We start from the raw sequence: 19,236 nt of genomic DNA, 5'->3' as shown, positions 1-19,236 counted from the left end.
GGCCCTCCTGAGAAGTCGCTTGGAACAGATGCGCCACTTTGCCGGAGCTCAAAGTCACGCGGACCCCTTTAAAGTTGGTTAAGTTTTGGCAGCGCAGTGGGAATTCAAAGCCTAGTTTGGGGTTTTGTTGGGTTTTTAAAACCCAGCACGCGGGCACGTTCGTATGTACGTGTGTCCTCGCCTACCGGGTTCTTGGCAGCTCCGCACGCACAGCGCGGTGGCATTGGAGGCTTCCCTCCCCACTTACAGACCAAGTTTCTCTACCAAAAACCAGCGTTAGAGAGAGCCCTGAGCCCATGTCTCTCCAGTACCCACTGAGACACAACGACACAGGTCCCGGAGATGTACCAACAGGAGCAGAAGAGAGGTTACGAATTCTGTCGGTTGTTTAGCAGATGGACGAGGTTGCAGTGAGAGGCTTCTCTTCATAAACCTGCACAACAAAACACCTCGCAGCTCTGTCACGAGCATTAGTTTGGGACCTGCTACTCTGATAACTCCATTTCTGACAATAATTCATGACGATTCTCATGACTGCATTAAAAAAAAGTATATTTCAGGCGACTTTTATCAAATCATGGCAACGCACATGTAAATCTGGAATATTTCAAACTGACTCTATACTAAGCATCGGATCTGCACGTACAGACCTCGTGTCATAGGCTTAACATCTCTGAAGTAACTGTTTGCAACACACTAAAAACTTTAAATCAGCATCTCTTTTTCCTTCTCTTAGGCATATTATAAAAGGAAACTTTTAAGCTCTTGATTAGCAAGAAAATATACTGAATTATTTACAAGATTAGAATTAAACAGAGGGGCAAGACCGACAACAGCCAGGAATGAACAGTCCATGTCCTAAAACATGGATGAATATTTAGGCCACAGGTTTAAAGAAAAAAAAAGTTAACAGCAGATAGACAACGTATATTACTTAATAAGAACTTAAATCAAATTGGCCCAATTGAAGATATAGATTAATCCCTGCAGATACTGTTTTGACTTGCACACGCAGTACGTCAAAGACAACAAGCAATTTTGGTAAATGTCCTCTAAAGTTTAGAAGAATCCTGTGTGATTGGCATGTTCATTTGTTTACTATTTAATAGCAAATCCAAAACCAGATGAGAGTGAGGTGCGATGAGGATCCTTAAACTCCTCTTCTCAAAAGGATGGCACGTCTTAACACTCTCCACCTGTCTGCTGTTGGAACACATCGATAGTGTCTTCATCTTCCATCTCCAGCTGTTAATTAACCAGAAAACACAGGATTTGAAATTCACAACCACACAGGTACAAAAGCACTCAGATCTCTACCCCGACCAGTACCAAGAATTGAGCGTTTAAGGTGCAACCTTAACACTATGTCCAACTCCTTCCAGCAGTCTCTCCAGGCAGCGTCGCCCCCACAGGACTGCCCAACGTGTCTCAGACAGCTGCAGGCAGAGCCTGCTTCAGGAACCTCCGCCACCTCTAGCCGCCAATGCCAGAACAGGCTCTGGAGCCTCGCCTGTCTCTCAGGCCATGCTCAGACATTTACTGTCTTCTGCAAGAAATCACCTCAGCCAAGCGTTTCTTCTATTCCTCACCTCAGGCCTTCTCGATACAAGAAGCTCCCCAAATTCTCAGCGTTACGGGAGCTGACAGCAGCGTGGCATTTAGCTTCAGTCCTGGCTCTCCTCAGCCCAAAGCAGAAGCGGGACAGAGCTGCAAACTCCAGCACCTTCCTGGGTTGCTGTCCACAGCAGCACTCGGCGCCAGCTTGCTCAGCACCAGCGCTCAGACATCTTCTGCCCCAACACCCATCGGTGACAGAACTCAAAGGGACAGGAATCCCACTCTAGACAAATTATTTTGAATGAGCTGAACTTGAATTATTTGAGAATCATCCTGATTCCAAAACCCTTTGACCTGCATGCAGCCAACAAAGTATTTTACAGCAATTTGCAGTACAAGTGTTTTTCGTACCTGTGCAGGTGTGTCTGCTTCATTGATCGGTTGTCCGTCAAATCTGAATCTAATCTGCCTCATTGACAAACCCTGCAAGTTCAGAGTAGTTAGTGTGAGAAACCTCACTTCGGCTTTTGAATCCAAATAAAGCATTTAGTGATTTACTATCAGAAGAGATATTAACAAAGGTAAGGCTGAAATGAATAGGAAACAATGCATCTATTGTGCTGCATGAACTGAGGAAGCAGAACTGTCGGGCAGCCGCTGTCACAGCAAGGACTCGATACGGAGCCACAGGTGCTGGTCTGGCACCCGGTTCTGACCCAGCCTGCAATCCTGCTCTGCAAGGAACAAACACCAGAAGGCAACGGAGAACAAGAAAGTAACATTTAACTTCAAGAAGGGCTGAAAGAATAAAGCAGAAAGCCAAGAAAAGAAGTATCATCCAAAGGTGATGTTAAATTTGAAAAGAGATCAACCAGCGGACAGTTCTAGATAGCCTTGTAGGGCATGGCAGAGAGGAGCGCCAATTGTTTTTCATGCAGGGAAGTTAAGAGTATTTGCAGTTCACTCAAAAGAAAACACTTCCAAAAAACCTAGAAAGGCTACCTCTTGGTGCAATTGCCTGCCAGCACCAACTGCCCATACTTAAGACAAGTTTTTGACTCATGCCAGGCATTCGCTCCCAGTTCTAGTCCTTTATCAAAAAGAGGAACCGTGAAGCATTTAAGGAAAAAAGAACTCACAGACCACCATGCAGATTTTTACTCGTATGCTTTGTTAGAAACTTGCTAGGGTTCTTCACTCGAGACTTTTACAGTTAGTAAGTCTGGCTTTTAAAGCCTAAGCTGAGTTCACAACTGAATTCAGTTTCTAATCGCGTGATGCAGCCTTCATTCCCTGCCTCAGTGAGCTAGGGCTTTGCTTTGCCCTCTAAAACTCTTGAAAACCCCTCTGCTGTCCAACCTGCCAGTCCTTACCTACAGCCACACAAGCACAAAAGTTCTCCGTACATCTCTGAGGACCCCTCGCATTTAGCTCATTCCCAGCCTGAGAAGACATACGCTGCATCAGGCACAGGACAGGGTGCAATGTAAGCCTCAAGGAATCAAAGAAAGAACATCACGTGTGACAGGAAAGGAGAGATGCCTGCAAACTGAAACTCACTCCGCTTCTGAAAGCCATTTGCACCCCTGCTCCACCTGTGATGGTGCAGGAGCACACACGCTCAGAGCCTGCATAAAGCACTCTCCCAGTGAGCTACCGACAGCCCCGAGGGACAGACAGCCTCCTGCACAGAGAAGCCTGCAGCCACCTGCAGAACGTCCCAGTCAAAGCCACGCAGCAAGCAGCAAAAGGGACGTGTGAGAAGAGGAGGAGGAAAAAAAAGATCGCGAAAGAAGTGGTGGCATGGGACAACCTGTTTTCATGCACTCTTCCAAACGGAAAGCACGCCCTGCATGATCCAAATCTTACATGTGATAAAAGCGAGGGTTGCCTGGCTACAAACTGAGGCTGAACTAGCATCTGAGCCAGGATGGGAACCGAAGCGGTGTTGGTAACGGTGTCACGGGGGATTTTTAGAGACGCAGGAGCACGGGGTGAGGAAGAGGCACTTCTCATTCACTAAGCACTCACAAGCCCAGCCTCAGCATCCCACGCCCTCGCCCTACACCCCGCCACGAGCCGGCCCGCTCCCCGGGCCGTGCTGCCGCTCAGAACCCCCCGGGGCGAAACCGTGCAGGGCCCGGGGCCCCCTCCCGGCGGGGGGCAGCGCGGGGACCCCCAGCTCGGCGGGGGGCGGGGGGGCCGCCGCCCGTACCTGCCTCTCGCAGTACGCCTTCATCAGCTTGCTGAGCGGCGTGTGCCTCTTGATCTTGAACTGCACCACGGAGCCGTCCTGCCCGGCCACCTTCAGGTTGATGTGGTCGTTCTCTGTTTTCACCCCTTCCTGCGGGGAGACGACGCCGTGAACACACCGCGCGGGGACAGCGCGGGGCCCGGCAGGGCCCGCAGGCGGCCGGGGCCGGTCCCCCCCCCCCCAACACCCCCCCCACACCCCCCCCTCCAGCCCCCCGGGGCCGTGCGGGGCGGGGCGGGGCGGAGCAGCAGCTCCCGCCGAGCGGGCCCGGCCCCCGGTGCCCGGCGGAGAGGCCTCAGCCGCGGGCCGGGCCGGGCCGCGCCTCACCTTGGGCTTCTCCTCCGACATGGCGGCGGGGACGGGGGGGGGGGGAACGGGGACGGGGGGAGGGGGCGGGCACGCGCTGAGGGGAGCGGCCCGCGCTCGGCTCCCGCCGCCGCCGCCAACCGCCCGCGAGAGCGCGCGCGCGCGCCTGGCCCCGCCCCTCCCCCCCGCCGCGCCATTGGCCGCCCGGCCGCGTCACGTGGGAGGCGCCTCGCGCGCGCGCGCAGGGCCACGCGGGGGCGCGCACGGCGGAGGAAGGAAGGCAGGCGGCGGGGCTATGGCGGCTCTGGAAAGTGCGTCACCGGGGGGCGTGGCCAGCGCCGCGGGGGGCGTGGCCTCGCCCCAAGCCCCGCCCCCAGTCTCGGCCCCGCCCCGCCCCGCGCCCCCCGGGCGGGCTCGCAGGAGGCAGGCGGCGCGGGGCAGGTGAGCAGGGCGGGTTTAATGCGCTGCTGCGGCTCGCAGCCGCCCCCCCCGGCGCTGCCGGGAGAGGCCCAGAAAGGCACAGCTGGGGGGGGAGGTAAAGCCCGGCACCGGCACCGGCCCGCCTCAGCCCCAGCCCCCGGGGGCCGGGCAGGCGCACCGGGATGCTTCGCCCCCCTCCGCGGGCAGGCAGCGCGGGGCCGCCGCCGCAGCGCAGAGCGGAGCCGAGGGCGCGGTGTCAGCCAGCACCGGGACCGGCGCCGCGGCGCTCTCCTCCTGGCGGGCGGCATCCGAGGCCCCGCGGCGCTGGAGAGGCTAATTGTCAAATTTGGCGTAGGGGTTCTCTTCTTTGAACAGGCCTAGGAGAGAAGGGAGACCGGTGAGACCCCCAGCAGCAGCAGCTCTCCCCCCAGCCACCACCACCCAGAGCTCCCGGGGACAGCTCTTTGTCACTCGCACGCCCCCAGCCTGCTCCCCTGGGGCTGCCGGTCCCGGTGTCCTCCTGGCAGACGGGCTCCATCGCCCTCCCATCACGGGACGCGGTTACTGGATCTAGAGCTTAGCGGAAGACACCAGCACGAGCCACCATACCGTATTTCCTTCGGATTTCATCGTGCCGCGATTTCATCTCTGCTCTCCTGCGGACAGGAAAGGAGCCACGAGTCAGCAAGCAGCACAACAAAGCCGAGCAGGAGGAGCTGCAGCTCCTGCCTCCCTCCCAGGCTGGGGAGCTCCAGAATCACAGCTTCGCCCAGGGCCAGTGCCACAGGCTCGCAGCCTCCCCCCTGCAGACATGAGCAGGCCTCTGGGATTTTCGGGTGGATGCACGCCACCACCACAATGGTGCACCCCCAGGTCCCAGCAGGGGCCCTGCTCATGGTGCACACCCCACACCAAGCACGCTGCATGGCACAGCGCGGCACTCGGTGCGGCAGCGTGGCCTCACCTCTCCTCCTGGCGTACCCGCCTCCGCTCCCGCTCCCGGGCTGCTCGCTCGTCCTCCTTGTCCGGCCTGGCAGACAGAACAGCCCATCAGCAACAGCCCACGGCTGCACCTCAGCTGCTCTTCAGGAAAACTGGGAGCAGCCCCCTTACTCCCCCTCTAATACTTGCTTTTTGCTCTTTTTCTTGCAACAGCAGCAGCAGCAGACACCCAGCATGATAAGAATCATTCCTCCCACCACAGACATTGCAATAATCAGGGCTTCAAAGTTCACTGCAGGATGCAAGAAAAGACACTTAGCACACAAATACACAGCTGCCAGAAGTCGCGGTGTTTACAGCCACGCAGGAGCTCCAGTTACCAGACTCGAGGCATGCAGGAGTGCCTGGGGGAAAGCAAGACAGGCGTTATTTCTAGGTGCATTACCACATCCCAGACCCAAAGCGCTTTGGGCTTCCTTCTTGGTGTGGCTCAGGCAGCCAGCCCCACATCGCATGCCCACGTGGGGCATTTCACCAGGCATCTGGGAGAACAGGTGGCAGCCAGCCAGCAGCTTGCAGAGCATCGCCTCTGTCCCCAGATCCCGAGTTGTCCCTCACTGGTCACCCGGGAATGGGCAGGTCCACAGACTGATGTCCAGGTAGGGCTTTGAAAAAGCCAGTGTTTGAGAACTGAGTCGACAGCATTGCCTTCCTGACGTGCAAGGTGAAGTTTTCATCTGGCCAGCTGCTCTGCAGCAAAACCAAAAGCCAAATATTGGAAATCAGCAGTGGCAGGCAAGACAAAGCTAACCAGACTGCTCATCCCAGAAGGGAGGTTTCTCCACCAGCACAGGTCTGCAGCAGCACCTCTGAAACACGTGGCTCTGTGGGGTGAGCCCAGCCTTCGTGTCACCCCTGCCCTGCTCACTCCTCTGCCTGATAACAAAGGCTGGAGTCGCACACCATAAATGCAGGCACATTTAAGAGCTGATCTCCTGCAGGACTAATCTTCTCTAAAGCTAGTTCTGCAAGCTAAGGAATGTGTTCTTCCACAATAAGGCCTTTTATTGAGGCTACTCGCATACAACTCGTATTTCAAGGTCTTACACAAGTCTCAAAAACTGATGTTTACAAAGAGGAGATTCTCTCTTCTTGAGGTGTGGGAGCAGTTTTCCCTCTGCAGGTGAAGAATCCAGCCTCCGGAACAATAGCTCACTGTGACCACAATTCAACTTCACGTGCATCACAGGGACAGGTGACAGAAACCAAGCCACATCTTGTTTCCCTAATGCTTCTCCACCCAACACATGGCGCTTGTCCCAGCACAAGCACACAACCTTGGTCTGAACAAGTCTTTTTTCCAGAGAGCCACCAAGCAGGAAACACTGCCAATTAACCTCCAGCCAGAAAAGCCCCTGGAGATGACTCGGCTCCAGGTGGTTCATGTGGTGCTAGTTTTGGAAGAGAATACTTTCTCAGGTGGGTGAACTCGAGGAGAAGCCACCTCACTGTGCTTCCTGTAGTCCCCACGGACCTGAGAGCCTGCCGGGGCCAGCAGGCACAGCACCGAGGGACAGAAGCAGCGCAGGGAGCCACGTGCTGGGCTCAGGGCAGAGCAGCTGGTGCAGAGCTCAGACGCAGGTGTGCGCACTGTGCACTGCGGGGCCGCTGCCCACGGAGTGCCCTTGGTCCTCACCACGTCCTGAAGCCCGAGGACCACACCGGGAGCAGTGCAGGGGTTGCTCCTGCTGGAAAACGGGGCACTGCTCCCACTCACCTTCCTCACCCGATGCCCGAGGAGCCCCCAGTGACTTTGGTGGGTCACTGCCACACCAGCAGCAGCAGCCCTGCCTGGGCTGCTCAGCGCCGACTGCTGAGGCCCGGCGCTGCTCGAGCCCCAGGCACTCACCCCAGCAGACTCCCCAGCGCGCAGAGCGGAGCTCGCACAGGTCGGCCGGTGGCAGGATCCGCCGCACAGGGTACGGCACGCACCGCTTGCTGCTGACGCACCACAGGCACTGCAACACACAACAGCACGGTGTCACCGTTGGGCAGCAGCACTGCCAGGTAGCCAGGCTCCAGTTTGCTAGCCACCACTGGCTCCTCAGTGCCGGGGCTGCCCAGCCCAGCAAACATCAGGTGTTCTGCGGGGCCAGCGCAGCTCGCAGCAGGTCCTTGCGCCAGGAGAGGCAGCTGCAAGGGGCATGGAGTTCCAGAGCAAGTTAAGATGCTGAGAACATTTCTCCTGGCTTGCAGGAAAGCAATAATCATTAAGTTCTGCACAGTTTTTTGGGGACAGGACAGCCTTTGAAACAAGGCACTTGATGCAGAACTGCTGGAACAGATGTCCGTGTGCCCTCACTTGCCCTCCCCAGCCAGCCCCAGCCACTCAGCTGCCCACAGCCCCCAGACTTCGCTGCAAGCTCTGCCCTGAGTCCAAGCCTGCTGATACCAAAGATGAGCAGCAGATGAGGTCCGCAGGACAGGCACGCAGCCCTTGTCCACCCAGTGCCACTGTCCCCACAGCCTGCTGGCCCATCCAACCCCACCACGTGCCCAGGACGGGGGCTACGTACGGCCACGTGAGGAAAGCCAAAGGGAAACCAACTGTTTACAGGAAAGCCTCAGTGGGAAGAGACTCTAGGAAGAGCCTGACTTCCTGCTCCACGCGAGGCAACTGACGGAGCTGGGTGCAAGCCGCTCCATCAGCGAGCACAGCCCAGCTGGAGAGCAGCCCAGCAGGCAGCAGGGTCCTCCTGCGCTCAGGAGACACACCTGCCCGCACGCAGCGTCCCACATTCCTAGGAGGAGCTCAGCAGTTCAGCTGATGACTCAAGAAGCAGACAAGGAAGCTAGCAGTTCCTAGTGGCCTCGCCCCAGAGCACCGAGGGGCGTTTGTCTTCACTGCAACAGGCAGGGACGACGGAGTCCCTTCACCCCGAGGGGGAAGGGGCTCCTCCGAGCCACCCGAAACGTGTGCTGCGCTTGCACTTTTGGGAGAAATTGGGGTTTTACTTCTGCTACTTACGGTGACATTCTTCAGGCACTCCTCACAGCTCCTGTTTGTGTACTGGTGGCAATCTGCAGGAAGGGAAAGGACACCTCAGGACCATGAGGAGCTTCTCAGCGCACCCCAGAGCCTGCTCCCATGCCTGGCTCTGCAGGGAGCTAAGCCCCATGGCACCGGCCACAGTGCATTTTAACGCTCCTGTCAGAGCTGCCAGCCACCAGACTCAAAAGGACGTGACATCCTCAGTGTCTGACACCCTCAGTGTCCCCACTTACGACACCACACACCTGTCCGAGCCCCCGCAGAGCAGCAGCTTGAAAGCACAGACACAGGGGAGAGGCATGAGGCTGCTGGGGTGCGGGTCACGGACCCGAGCCCCCTCGCACGGCCACCCAGCAGGCAGGGACAGCATGTGGGAGCATCCCGCCCGCTGCCAGCCAAGGCACAGCACCCCCAGCACCCCCCCGACCCGGGGCCGCTGCAGGTCCCCGTGCTGAGCCCCCGGGGAGCTCCGGCTCCACGCAGGCGAGCAGCAGAGCAGGGCTGTGTTTTCCCTTCCCAGCTGTAAGGAAGCCCCAGCTGTGACCCGCCACCCGTCACATGCTCCGCACGGAGCCCTCCAAACAACCGGGCAATTTATTAACGCGCCTCCTCAGATAAGGAGGCTTGCGCGCCACGGAGAGGCCGAGATTGCAGGCCCTGCGCCGGACCCGAGACGGGCTGGGGCAGCACATCGCGCCCGTTCCTCCAGCCGAGGCTGGGCCACCTCCGACTTGTTGTTTGCGGAGAGTTTCCGAACAGCCCTCTCGCACCGCGGGACGCGGTCGGGAAGCGAGAGGAGTGCCTTCGCTTCCATTGCATCTCCATTAACGCCACCCTCCCAGGACCCCCCAGCGCTGCTACCCGTGAACCCCGCTCTTACAGCCCCGGGGGGGGGCAGCCCAGGATCCAAACCCCCGGACTTGGCCGTGCCCTTCGCCACCACCGCGGCTGCAGCCCCCAAGGGACGGGGACGGTCCCGCGGGACCCCCGCAGCTCCCCCGCACGGGCTGCGGCTCCCACCGCTGCGGGAGCACGGGGGGGGGGGGGGGGGGGGCCGGGCGAGGCCGGCACCGGGACGGACACGCGTGGGACCCCCCCCACGGCCCCGCGGGACCCCGCTCACCTCCCGCCGCCTCCTCCTCGCCCCGCGCGGCCGCGGGGAGCAGCGCCAGGGCCAGGGCGGCGCAGAACCGGAGCGCCCGGAGCGGGGCCATGGCGGCACCGGCAGCGGGACGGGGGCCGGGGGAAGAGGAAGAGAAGGAGGAGGAGGAGGAAAGGGCCTGGGACCGCCGCCTTTGTAGGGCCGGCAGCGGGGCGGGGGCAGGCCGGGGGCGGCCCCTCGCTGCCCGGCCCCAGGGAGCGGCGGCGGCGGCCGGGGCGCGTCCCCCCGGGTGGGTTCCCTCGGCGGTGCTGGCCGGGCATTTGGGGCGGCAGCGGCTTCCTCAGGTGCCTTTATTGATTGCCCAGAGGACAACAGAGGGAAAACAAAACAAAAACCAAAAAAAAAAAAAAAAAAACAACCCACACCCAAGGCTGTAGCTTGAACGCCCGGCATCGCTGCCTGCACCGTGGCGCTCGTCGTCTGCCCGCTCCGAAGGCTCCGCGCTCCCTTGGGAGCTGGACGGGCTGCAAGATGGTGACAGTCCCCCCGCAGGCTCGGACAGCAAAGGCACGACAGTGTTGGGTCAGCCAAAGCACTCGGGAGGGGGGCAGGCAGGAGATTTTGGCAGCTCCCCTGGAGAAACGGGCGGCCCCGCGCACGCAGCAGGGAGTCGGGACCTGGGTGCCCCGCCGAGAGCTGGTGCTCGGGGCAGGACAGCAGCAGGCAGGGTCACCCGAGCAGCCCCAGGGGCCTCGGCCGGGACCAGAGGTGCTGCAGGCATCGCGGGCATGGTGCTGGGGACGTGCCCTGATGCGCTTCCCAGCTTTTTCCCTTCCAGAGCAATGCCGCGCAGCCCGAGCCAGCTCTGGGTTCGAGCTGGCTTTAGGGTTTGCCAAGCTCCTCGCTTGGCTGGCCTCTTCTCCTCGCCCACCAGATGACGTGGTGGCCGTCCAGCGTCCCGCAGCACCGGCAGGGACTCGGTGGGGACACGCGGGGAGCGTGGGCGCGGGAGCCCCATGCCCGTGCAGCAGCAGTAGGCAGGGGGCCGGGGGGCATGGAGAAGCCACCGCGAGGGGCCAGGCAGTGCATGAGCCTTATTTGTCTGCGAAGGGTATTTTCAACCCGCTCGAGATGGCCTCAAGTGGTTTCCAAGGCAACAGTGCTAAAGTCATCACTGCCATGGAAACCCTCTCTTTGGCATAATATAAATATTTTCCTTGAAGAGGGAGGCTGCGTGAGTGGGCGATGTGCTATTTTCTAGCACTCGCTGGCTGCAACAGGACAATCTCCAGGAGATGGGGGGGCCAGGGAGGATAAAATTAGCTCGGCATGCCAGCCATGGATGGAAGAAGGAGATTGGCAGGGTTTCGCTGCGAAACCCGGAGGTTTTTTATGTCAGCGGGGACTCACCCCAAAAAGATTCCCTCTGTAGGGAGAAAAAGAAAAAATAAAAATGTCTGTAGGTTGGAAACAGCTGCTTTTTCTTGTCTTTCTTCAAAGTTTGTATGTTTGTTTGTTTTTCTTCAAAGTTTTTTGAAGACCATCCCAAAGGGTGAAAGAGCCCCGGTCAGGCTCGGAAAGCGGGGTGTGGGGGTGTGGGGGTGGCTCTGGGGCTGCCCTTGTGCCCTGGGGGCCAGCAGGGCCAGCTCCCACACCTGCAAAAAGTCCAAAAAGACAAAAACCAAAAAAACAGCAAACCACTAAGGCATTGCAGCTGCTCGCTGGGAGCAACAATACGAGATAAAACCCCAAGGATCCACAGGCTAAATATAGCCCGAGCCCCATAAATTAAACAAAAGCTTTTCTCCGGGCTCTCAGAAAGCCCATTCCAGCAGCAGTTTTATCTATGTAAGGTATAACTCCGCTGGTATTTGCTATTCCCAGCCGTGCCTCCCCCGTGTCCCCGACCTCCCCAGGGCGGTTGTTTGGGAGCGTTAATTTTGCAGATCCAGACTTTCCCTCCTGGCAGCTCCCGTTCTGTCGAGGCTTTCACACCTCGGGCTGCTCTCCCGCCTCTCTTGAAGGATTTACAACCACGCTTTCCACTGTTTGGACACCGGAGCTAAAAGTTTTCCTTCTTTCAGACAACTTGCGTTTTTGCGATGATGCCCAGTCTCAGATGCCCCGTGTTCTGTAGGGCCGACTGTCTCGGGCTTCAGTTTAAATTAAACTTCTAGCATCTGTGATAGGAACAGTGAGGCCTTACAAATAAAATACTGCCCGTGTCGCGGAAGTGTTAGACAGCCTCTGTGGGTCCTCCACAAGCCAACGTGGGGAGCTTGTCTCACCTCCTTTTGGAGTTTATTGACTACACCTTGGGTTTTGACACCACTTCCTCTTTGCTGGGAGTTCCCCCTGCCGTTTAAGGCAGCTTTAGCACCCTCCTGCCCCCGGCACGAGTGGCCGGCACCACCCTGTGCACGTCTCCCACGATGAGTTCCCTCGGCTTTATCCCGAGCGCGTCCTGACAGCGTCCTCCCCGCGTGCCGTCCTCAGCACGAGGCGTGCAGCTGACAGATGCTTTCCTCTCCCGGATATTTATGCTTTGTTTCTTTTTCTAGGGGCTTTTGCAGAATTATTTCACTTCCTGAGCGTGGAGCAGTGCTGAGGGCTGGGTTTGCTGCTGCTGCTCTGTGCAAGGCACCACACCGGCCTCTGTGTCCCCACGCATTTTGTGGCATCCATCCCGGGGCCGGGATTTGGTTTTAGCTCCTGGGTCTCAGGCTGAGGGCAGCAGCCCACAGCTCAGAAACGTGTGACCAGGACTGGCAGCCCAGAAAATCCCAAATTGCCCTTTCTGCGTGGAAGCTCCATCTCCCAGCAGGGCTTTTCCCAGCCTCCGTGCCCTCATTTCTAACCCCAGCTCTCAGCAACCCCGGGCCACGGCAAGCTATGCCGAAACCTGGCAGAAAAGCTTCACCTTTTCAAGCCCCCAAGTGCCAATTCCCCATCCTGGTGTCCCTGAGCACCAGCAGCTCGGCAGGGTCAGGCCCCTGTTTGCAAACACGCTGCTACCTGCAGGCAGCCCCCGCTGCTCGGGCTATTTTAAGTGAACTCGAGAGAAGAAAGTCAGCTCCGAGACTGCCATGGCTATATTTAGTTGGGACTTTTCCGTCCAGGATTCAGACTCTATTTGGAAACCTTTTACCTTGGAGCCCGGCCAAGCATCTCGTTTTTATACAGTAATCCCTCAACATATGGCAAATGTTTCTTGTCTCCCGGTGGCTGCTCCACGGCCCCGGCGGCCCAACGGCAGAGATTTCTAAGCCGAACCCGAGACGAGTTGGCTGGCTGTGGTTGTGGCTTGACATCCTCAACCCAGAAGGTTTTTTTAAATAGAAATGTTTTCTTTATGCAGCTTTAAAAACCCTCTGCCAGTATTGGAGCTGCCCCGGTCCTGGCCGCCAGTGACCCCGCAGGAGGTGCCCCCCGAAGCTGCTCGGCCGCAAAGAAAAAGAAAGCCAAGATGTTTCCAGAGCTCCTCAGGGATGCTGGGCTCTTCCCAAGACATTGCAATGTCCACAAGCTTCTCCCTGGGACATTTTGGGTGAATCAAGGCTGAATGCAGCCCTGCGAGGCTTAGTGCAAGCCTTCCATTCCCACCTGTCTGCGGGGAACTCCCTCTGCAGCTTTGCAATGCTGCTCCCCTGGTGCTAAAAGCAGCCCTCGAAGCCAACCCGTGGGGATGCAGTCCCAAATACCCCCAAAAATCCTCAACCCAAGTTAGTCTTTAAAATCCGCCAGGGGAATGCTGAGGGTGGGCAGGAGCCACCGAAGCAAGAGGGGTGTTTGTCCCTGAGGGCTTCAGCCTCCCGAATGGGAAATGCGGCAAAGGCTCCGAGTCGGTGCATAACTTTGTGTGTGCGTCAGCGCGTGTGACAGCATCCCTCTTGGAAACGCTGTCAAGTACACAGCTGTTTAGGACCGCCGAAAGTAAAAACAAAGGTTCCCAAGTGGTACGTGCATTTCACTTCTGTGCAGCAGTCATGAAACAGGGAGGAGAGAGCCAACCCGAAAAAAGGGGATCAAACGGCGATTTACACAGCCCTTCCAAATATTTTAGCATCGTGACACAAATGGTGATGTATAACAAAAATATCTGCTTCAAAGCCTTCAGATTAAATCCCACATCCTTATTTTGATTCAGGGACTTCACGAAGTACATACTTCAGGCGATTCTGCTCGGCGCTTGCACTGGAGGGCATCCCAGCCCCTGGCAGCAGTGTGCCTGTGCAGGGCAGCCCACGGGTGGAAAGGGGCAGTGCTGTGGGGAGAGGCTTGCAAAGCGACTTGAAAACAACTCAGCTGGGGCCAATTCCTGCGGGTGTCCCCAGGCAGCGCCGCGGGAGCAGCCCCGCACCCATGGGTGCACACGGGGCCGTGCCTGGGAGGCGCCCAGGTCCCAGCCCTGCACCCCTGCAGCTTGTTGCTCTGGTCACTCAGCGCCGTGGGGTTTCTCGTGGGGCTGATTTAATCCTGCTTGCTTCGGAGAGGCCCAAGCACCTGCGGGATCATCCTGGCAAAGCTCGGCGTGCACCAGGCAGCTGGCCCTTTCCTCCTCCCCGCTTTTCAGAGGCAGCGGGTCCACGGGGCCTCCCGATCCCAGTGGCCACGGCAGCAGAAAGAGACAGCGGAGCCCGGAGGACAGAGTTGAAGCTTCTGCAATGCCCAAACGTCTGCTGGAACTTATCCAGGCTTTACGGATTAGTTTAAACACCCATTAGTATGTTCCCTAAAGCGCCGTGATTCATCCACAGTGATTCGATTCAGCTACAGCCTTTCATCTCCCTTGAATGTGGCATTTGCCTAAATCACGTGGGCTTTTTGTGCTGCTATGTTACACCTACGGGTCCAGCTGTTCCCTCCTGGCCACCTCCTAAATAGTGCCGTCCTGCCTGAAGAGCACCGGGTGCCTGCACAGCACCTGCTCCCTTTGGACAAGGTGCAATTCCGCCACACCGTGCCCGTTCCCCGCAGCCTGCCAGCAACCCCCTCTCCTGGGGGCTGTGGTTTTCCCGTCCCGATTATCGCCTCGTGCAGCACCAGCCACCTTCGTCGCTCGTGGCGAGGAAGGGCAGGATCCGTGCGCTCGCCTCCAGAAGGACAGGGTGTCCGCGGGAGCAGCCACACCGAAAGCAGGGGGTCGCCGTCGGTGGGCTGTTCCCGAGCTGTATGGCCCCCTCGTGTCCCAGAGGGGGGGGATTGTTTCACCTCAGTGCTTTGCAGCGAGGGTTTTTTTTTTTCTTTTTTGCTGTAGTTCTGGATTTTCTCTGCCTCAGCTATCCCAGCCTGGGAAGTTGCCGCTCGTGGTGCCAAACGCCGCCCCGTTGGGTTTATTAGTGCTGAGTGTAAAAACCTTGGCAAAGACGTTCACCATCAGGTCTGCAGAAACCCTGCCGGATCTGGTGCCTTCCAGGCAGATGGGCCTTATTAAGAGCTGTCACGCCGCTAACAGCACCTGACAGCTCTCGGTCCTGCTTCCCAGGGCTCACTGGTGTGCAAGGCAGCGACCTGAGCGAGAGCAGAGAGACAGAAGGGTTTGGCTGCCCAGCCCGAGGGAGATGCCTCCCTCCTCCCTTCAGGCAGGCTGGGATTTCTCCTCCAGCCCACGGGCTGTGTCCATACGGGCACCCCATCACCATTCCTCTGCAGAGCCTTAAACGAGAGTTGGGGCGTGCCAGGGGCTCTGCCTGGCACCGTCACTGCTCAGCCAGGTGTCCTTTAGGAGTTTCCCCCACCCTCATTCCATTTGCTCTGGCCTCTTTGCCACCTTCTTCAGCCCTCCTCCTCCCCCTCCCGCCTCCCGTTTCCTGCCAAAGCCCTCCTGGAGGCACCCAAGGTCGTTGGATGAACCATCTCTGACAGCACCGCCCGCCTGAGGTTGCACGTGAGACGTTGACAGCCTCCAAGTCTCCAAACAGTCTCCAGGACCACTTTTCTGTGTATTTTAGTGAGCGTGTGATTTTTCCACTATATTGTTTACTCGGGTTAAGATAACTGCCGGGAACACTGACATGGCAGCCTGCAGCACAAACTTCTGAACGTTTCGGTAGCATAATATCACACCAAGATAGGCACGGCACCTTGCGTGAGGCTGTGCTGCAGCATCCCTCTCATCTTTGGTCAGCCAGGAATTCATTTGGGGGAGCCCTCCACCTGGGGTACGGCTGGAAAAAGGTGGTGTTACCCTGCGCTGCCCTGCCCCGGGGCACTTTGGCTGCACGTACATCCATGCCTGCGGATCTCTGCTGCCAGCTGATCGTAACTCAGTGGTGCCCTGCTCCAAGCCACCACGCTTTCATTGTTGTCACCACCTCCTGCAGATACCTCAAGGGTGCGGGATGGGAAGGCAGGGCTCTGCTGACATCCCACCGGCACGCACAGTTGCTCGTGTTCCTCACCCTGGTGGCCCCGTGCCAGGGCCTGGAGGGGCTCCGTGGCTCCCAGGCTCTGCACATCCCCGCTGGCCCAGCGTGGGTTCCTCCTCCGCCCCAGCACATCGCACCTCCGGGGAGAGAGAGGCTTCGCGCAGCCCCTGACTCACTCGCACCATCTTTCCCCGACAGCTGGCACCGGTTCTTGGCTCCGTGCAAGGAGCCGGGGCTGGGAGAAGCGGTGCAGCCTGCCTTGGAAAGCTGGCACTGGCACCGCTCAGCCTCTTCCCTGTGACTGCACCGTTGCAGCTCTCACTTGCTGTACGCCAGAGCTCTAGCATTGGATGTGCCAGCCCCCCAGACTGCAAAATCAGAAATATTTCACCCTCTGGAATCTGATCCTGCCTAAAAATGACATCCTTTGGGCAGGCACGGGAGCAGGGGGCCTTGCAGGAGGACTACGAGCACTCGGAGATGGGGTCGGTGCGGCACCGAACGCCTGCTGACGGGTGCCGCAGAGGGCGCGTGTCACCAGTGGTTCTTGCAGGGGGAGTGCAGCTCCCAGTGCTGCAGGGGACACATGGCGTGACCCAGCCACTGCCCAATGACAAACCTGTCACGAACCACTGGCCAAAGGCGTGTGTATGGAGCCCAGCGTGCCAGGACAAAGAACTTAGACGAGGAACTGAGAGCGGTGGGAACGGCTGGGGAAGAGGTGCAAGCAGTGAGGCAGGGTCGGGGATGGGGACGGGGACGGGGACGGGGACGGGGACGGGGATGGGGACGGGGATGGGGATGGGGATGGGGATGGGGATGGGTGAGCAGTGCAGGAGCCTCCACCAGCTCCTCACCAGGCACTGTGGGCATCACCAAGCAGCCAGGCTGGGAGAAGACCAGTCGGTTTGCACAGAAGTTCTTTGGGAAAACACGGTTAATTAAAATGGACAGGTTTTAATGGGCTCAGCTGCCTGGGAGCAGAAGAGGAGAGCAGCTGGGGGGGGATGACCCCAGGGTGCTGGGCTGTTTGGAGGCCTTGCTGTCCCAGTGAGCAGGATCCCTCCTCCCGCTCACCCATGGCTCCATCCAGCCGTGGGCCCTTACCTCCGTGGTGGCAGGGAAGGGGACATTTGGGCAGTGCTGGCATCTCCCAGTTCTGCGGCCGAGGGGCATCCCTCTGCCTGGCATTTTCTAATTTTGAGCCAAATCTGTCACTCTTCAAGCCTCCCAGCAGGTCTTGCTGCGAGTTAATATAATGCTGGCGACCGCCTGTGGGCAGGAGTGAGAGAGTGTCCTCCTCGCCGGCCCGGCCACTGCCAGAGCGCAGAGCAAAAGCTGCAAGGAAAACCCAGCCTGGAAGTTTCCCGAGCGTTTTGTTTCCCTCTGAAAATTTCCCGTCTCCTTAATACCTTGGAGGAGGGTGGGAGGGCAGGCAGACGGCTTCCCAAGCAGCCCACCTGCCTGCAGACCACGAGCTGGGGCCGCAGGGACGGGGATGCCACAATAAGTCTTTCCTTGCTTCCGTGCCAGGGAGCCAGACTGATGGGACTGCTCGTTATCCACCCTAATTGTTTTATCCTGATTACTTGCTGATAACTTGGTGTGCCAGTGCAACAGCAGGTGAGGAGGGCAGGGTGTTTCCATCCTTTGTAGGAGCAGCCCTTGGACTCTCGGGTGATGGCATGCAGTGCCCTGGGCCGTAGCAGGAGACGGATGGGACACGTCCCCTGGTGGGACATTGCCCCTTTTCCGCCTGGCAGCGCGGCGTGTCAACGGGAGGGACAGCTACACCCAGCTGATGTCCTCTCCTGAGCCCTGCCGTGCTGCAGAGCGTGTCAACTGAGCTCGACGTGGCCGATGCAGCCCAGCCCCAGGTGACAGGCAACCAAGGGGGTGGTGGTGGGGACCTTCAGGGTGCTGGGGACATCGCAGAGCAGAGGCGGTAGGGACAGCCAGCAGGGCCCCTTCCATCTCTCTGCACACACAGAAATAAATACGTGGCTCCGTTCCTGAGGGATCGGTCCCTGCACTGGCTGCTGCATGGCTTTCCAGCATCCCCTCCTGTATTTATGTTCTCTGGATGCAAAGCTCTGGGAGCTGCCAGCAAACGCTGACATTTTCCCAGTGCTTCTTAGGGTGAAAAATGCTCAGCACAAAGCCCTGGCATGCACCGAGCTTCCCAGAGAGGCTGACCCCTGTCTCGCAGCCAGGCTGCCTGCTTCGGGAGCGCCGCTCCTCCCTGCGTGCCACCAGCCCCGCTGCAGGCTCTCAAAATTGTTGAGCATCGTAACAAGGAACCGTAAGTGACTCAGTAGGTTTAAGGACAATTTTTGCCAGGCAAAATGTGATGGCTTTTTTGGCCGGAGCTAGAAAACAGGGCTGCAGCTCCAAGCATCCCAGCTTCCAGCACACCATTGGCATTAACCAGGAGAGCGAGGCTCTGCAGGACCCAACCCTGGGGTGCCTGAACTGGGGTGCGCCCAGTGTGCGGGGCCCCTCCTGCCCCCCGGGTGCAGGGTGCCGCAGCCCACATTGCCGGTGTCTCGTTGGCACGGGCCCTGAGCCTGGGTGTCCTTCCCCAAAGGGAATCGGGGGGGAAGGAGGAGGATGAAGCCACTGCCCCCAGTCCTGGAGCGGAGGTGGGGACATGCCGGGACACAGCACGGGGAGACTGCAGGAGAGAGATGGTCACCAGGGCTCATCCTGATCATTTTTCATCCTTCTACCCCTTTAATTTCCTAATTAATCCTTGGAAGGAATAGCTACTTGGACGCGGGGAAAGAACGAAACTCCTCCATCTGCGTGTGCTTAGCGTTTCACCAGGAGCCTGGGCAAGGCGTCAGCAGATGCAGTGTGGCGCAGGGAAGGGCGGCATCGCCTGGGGGACCTGCACAGCCCGCACACGTCCCCTGGGGCCAGCGCTGGGCCCGCTGGATCGGGCCTGAGCCGGGCAAGGCTTCGGCTGGTGCAGCATTTCGGTCGGTCCTTCAGGGGATAAGGGCTCTGTGTCCACCAGCCGAGCCTTCGCCCAAGGATTTCACCCGCTCGGGCAGGTCTGCAAGCCAGCGGGGACGTGACGGGGTGCAGAGCCCAGCCGGAGCTGTCACCCTGCTCCTCTCCGCCTGTCTGTCTCAAGACATTTCGGGCTCAGCCGTGGGTCCCCTTCCCCTGCCCTGCTTTTTTTTTTTTTTTCGAAGGAGGAGAGCTGCGTGCATCTTTAATTAGCACAAAT

The 19,236-nt window shown here is 58.7% G+C and overlaps 2 protein-coding genes across 2 annotated transcripts; both read right to left on the bottom strand.

Annotated features, from left to right (window-relative positions):
- Positions 1-535: 535 nt before the first annotated feature.
- On the bottom strand, positions 536-4,299 carry LOC310903999 (small ubiquitin-related modifier 3). Its single transcript, XM_083848125.1, has 4 exons — positions 4,139-4,299; positions 3,773-3,901; positions 1,969-2,040; positions 536-1,245 (listed from the first exon to the last, which is right to left on the bottom strand). The coding sequence occupies exons 1-4, from the start codon at positions 4,157-4,159 to the stop codon at positions 1,183-1,185; spliced, it is 285 nt and encodes a 94-aa protein (XP_083704251.1). The 5' UTR covers positions 4,160-4,299; the 3' UTR covers positions 536-1,182.
- A 255-nt stretch (positions 4,300-4,554) lies between these two features.
- Positions 4,555-9,835, bottom strand: PTTG1IP (PTTG1 interacting protein). Its single transcript, XM_083848122.1, has 7 exons — positions 9,655-9,835; positions 8,508-8,560; positions 7,389-7,497; positions 5,669-5,771; positions 5,502-5,567; positions 5,147-5,193; positions 4,555-4,914 (listed from the first exon to the last, which is right to left on the bottom strand). Exons 1-7 carry the CDS (start codon positions 9,743-9,745, stop codon positions 4,871-4,873), a joined length of 513 nt encoding a protein of 170 aa, XP_083704248.1. The 5' UTR covers positions 9,746-9,835; the 3' UTR covers positions 4,555-4,870.
- Positions 9,836-19,236: the final 9,401 nt, after the last annotated feature.

Source organism: Anser anser (assembly GCF_964211835.1).
Source record: "Anser anser genome assembly, chromosome: 9".
Classification (NCBI taxonomy): domain Eukaryota; kingdom Metazoa; phylum Chordata; class Aves; order Anseriformes; family Anatidae; genus Anser; species Anser anser.
Note: the sequence above shows the minus strand (reverse complement) of the source record. Positions and strands in the feature narration are given on the sequence as shown.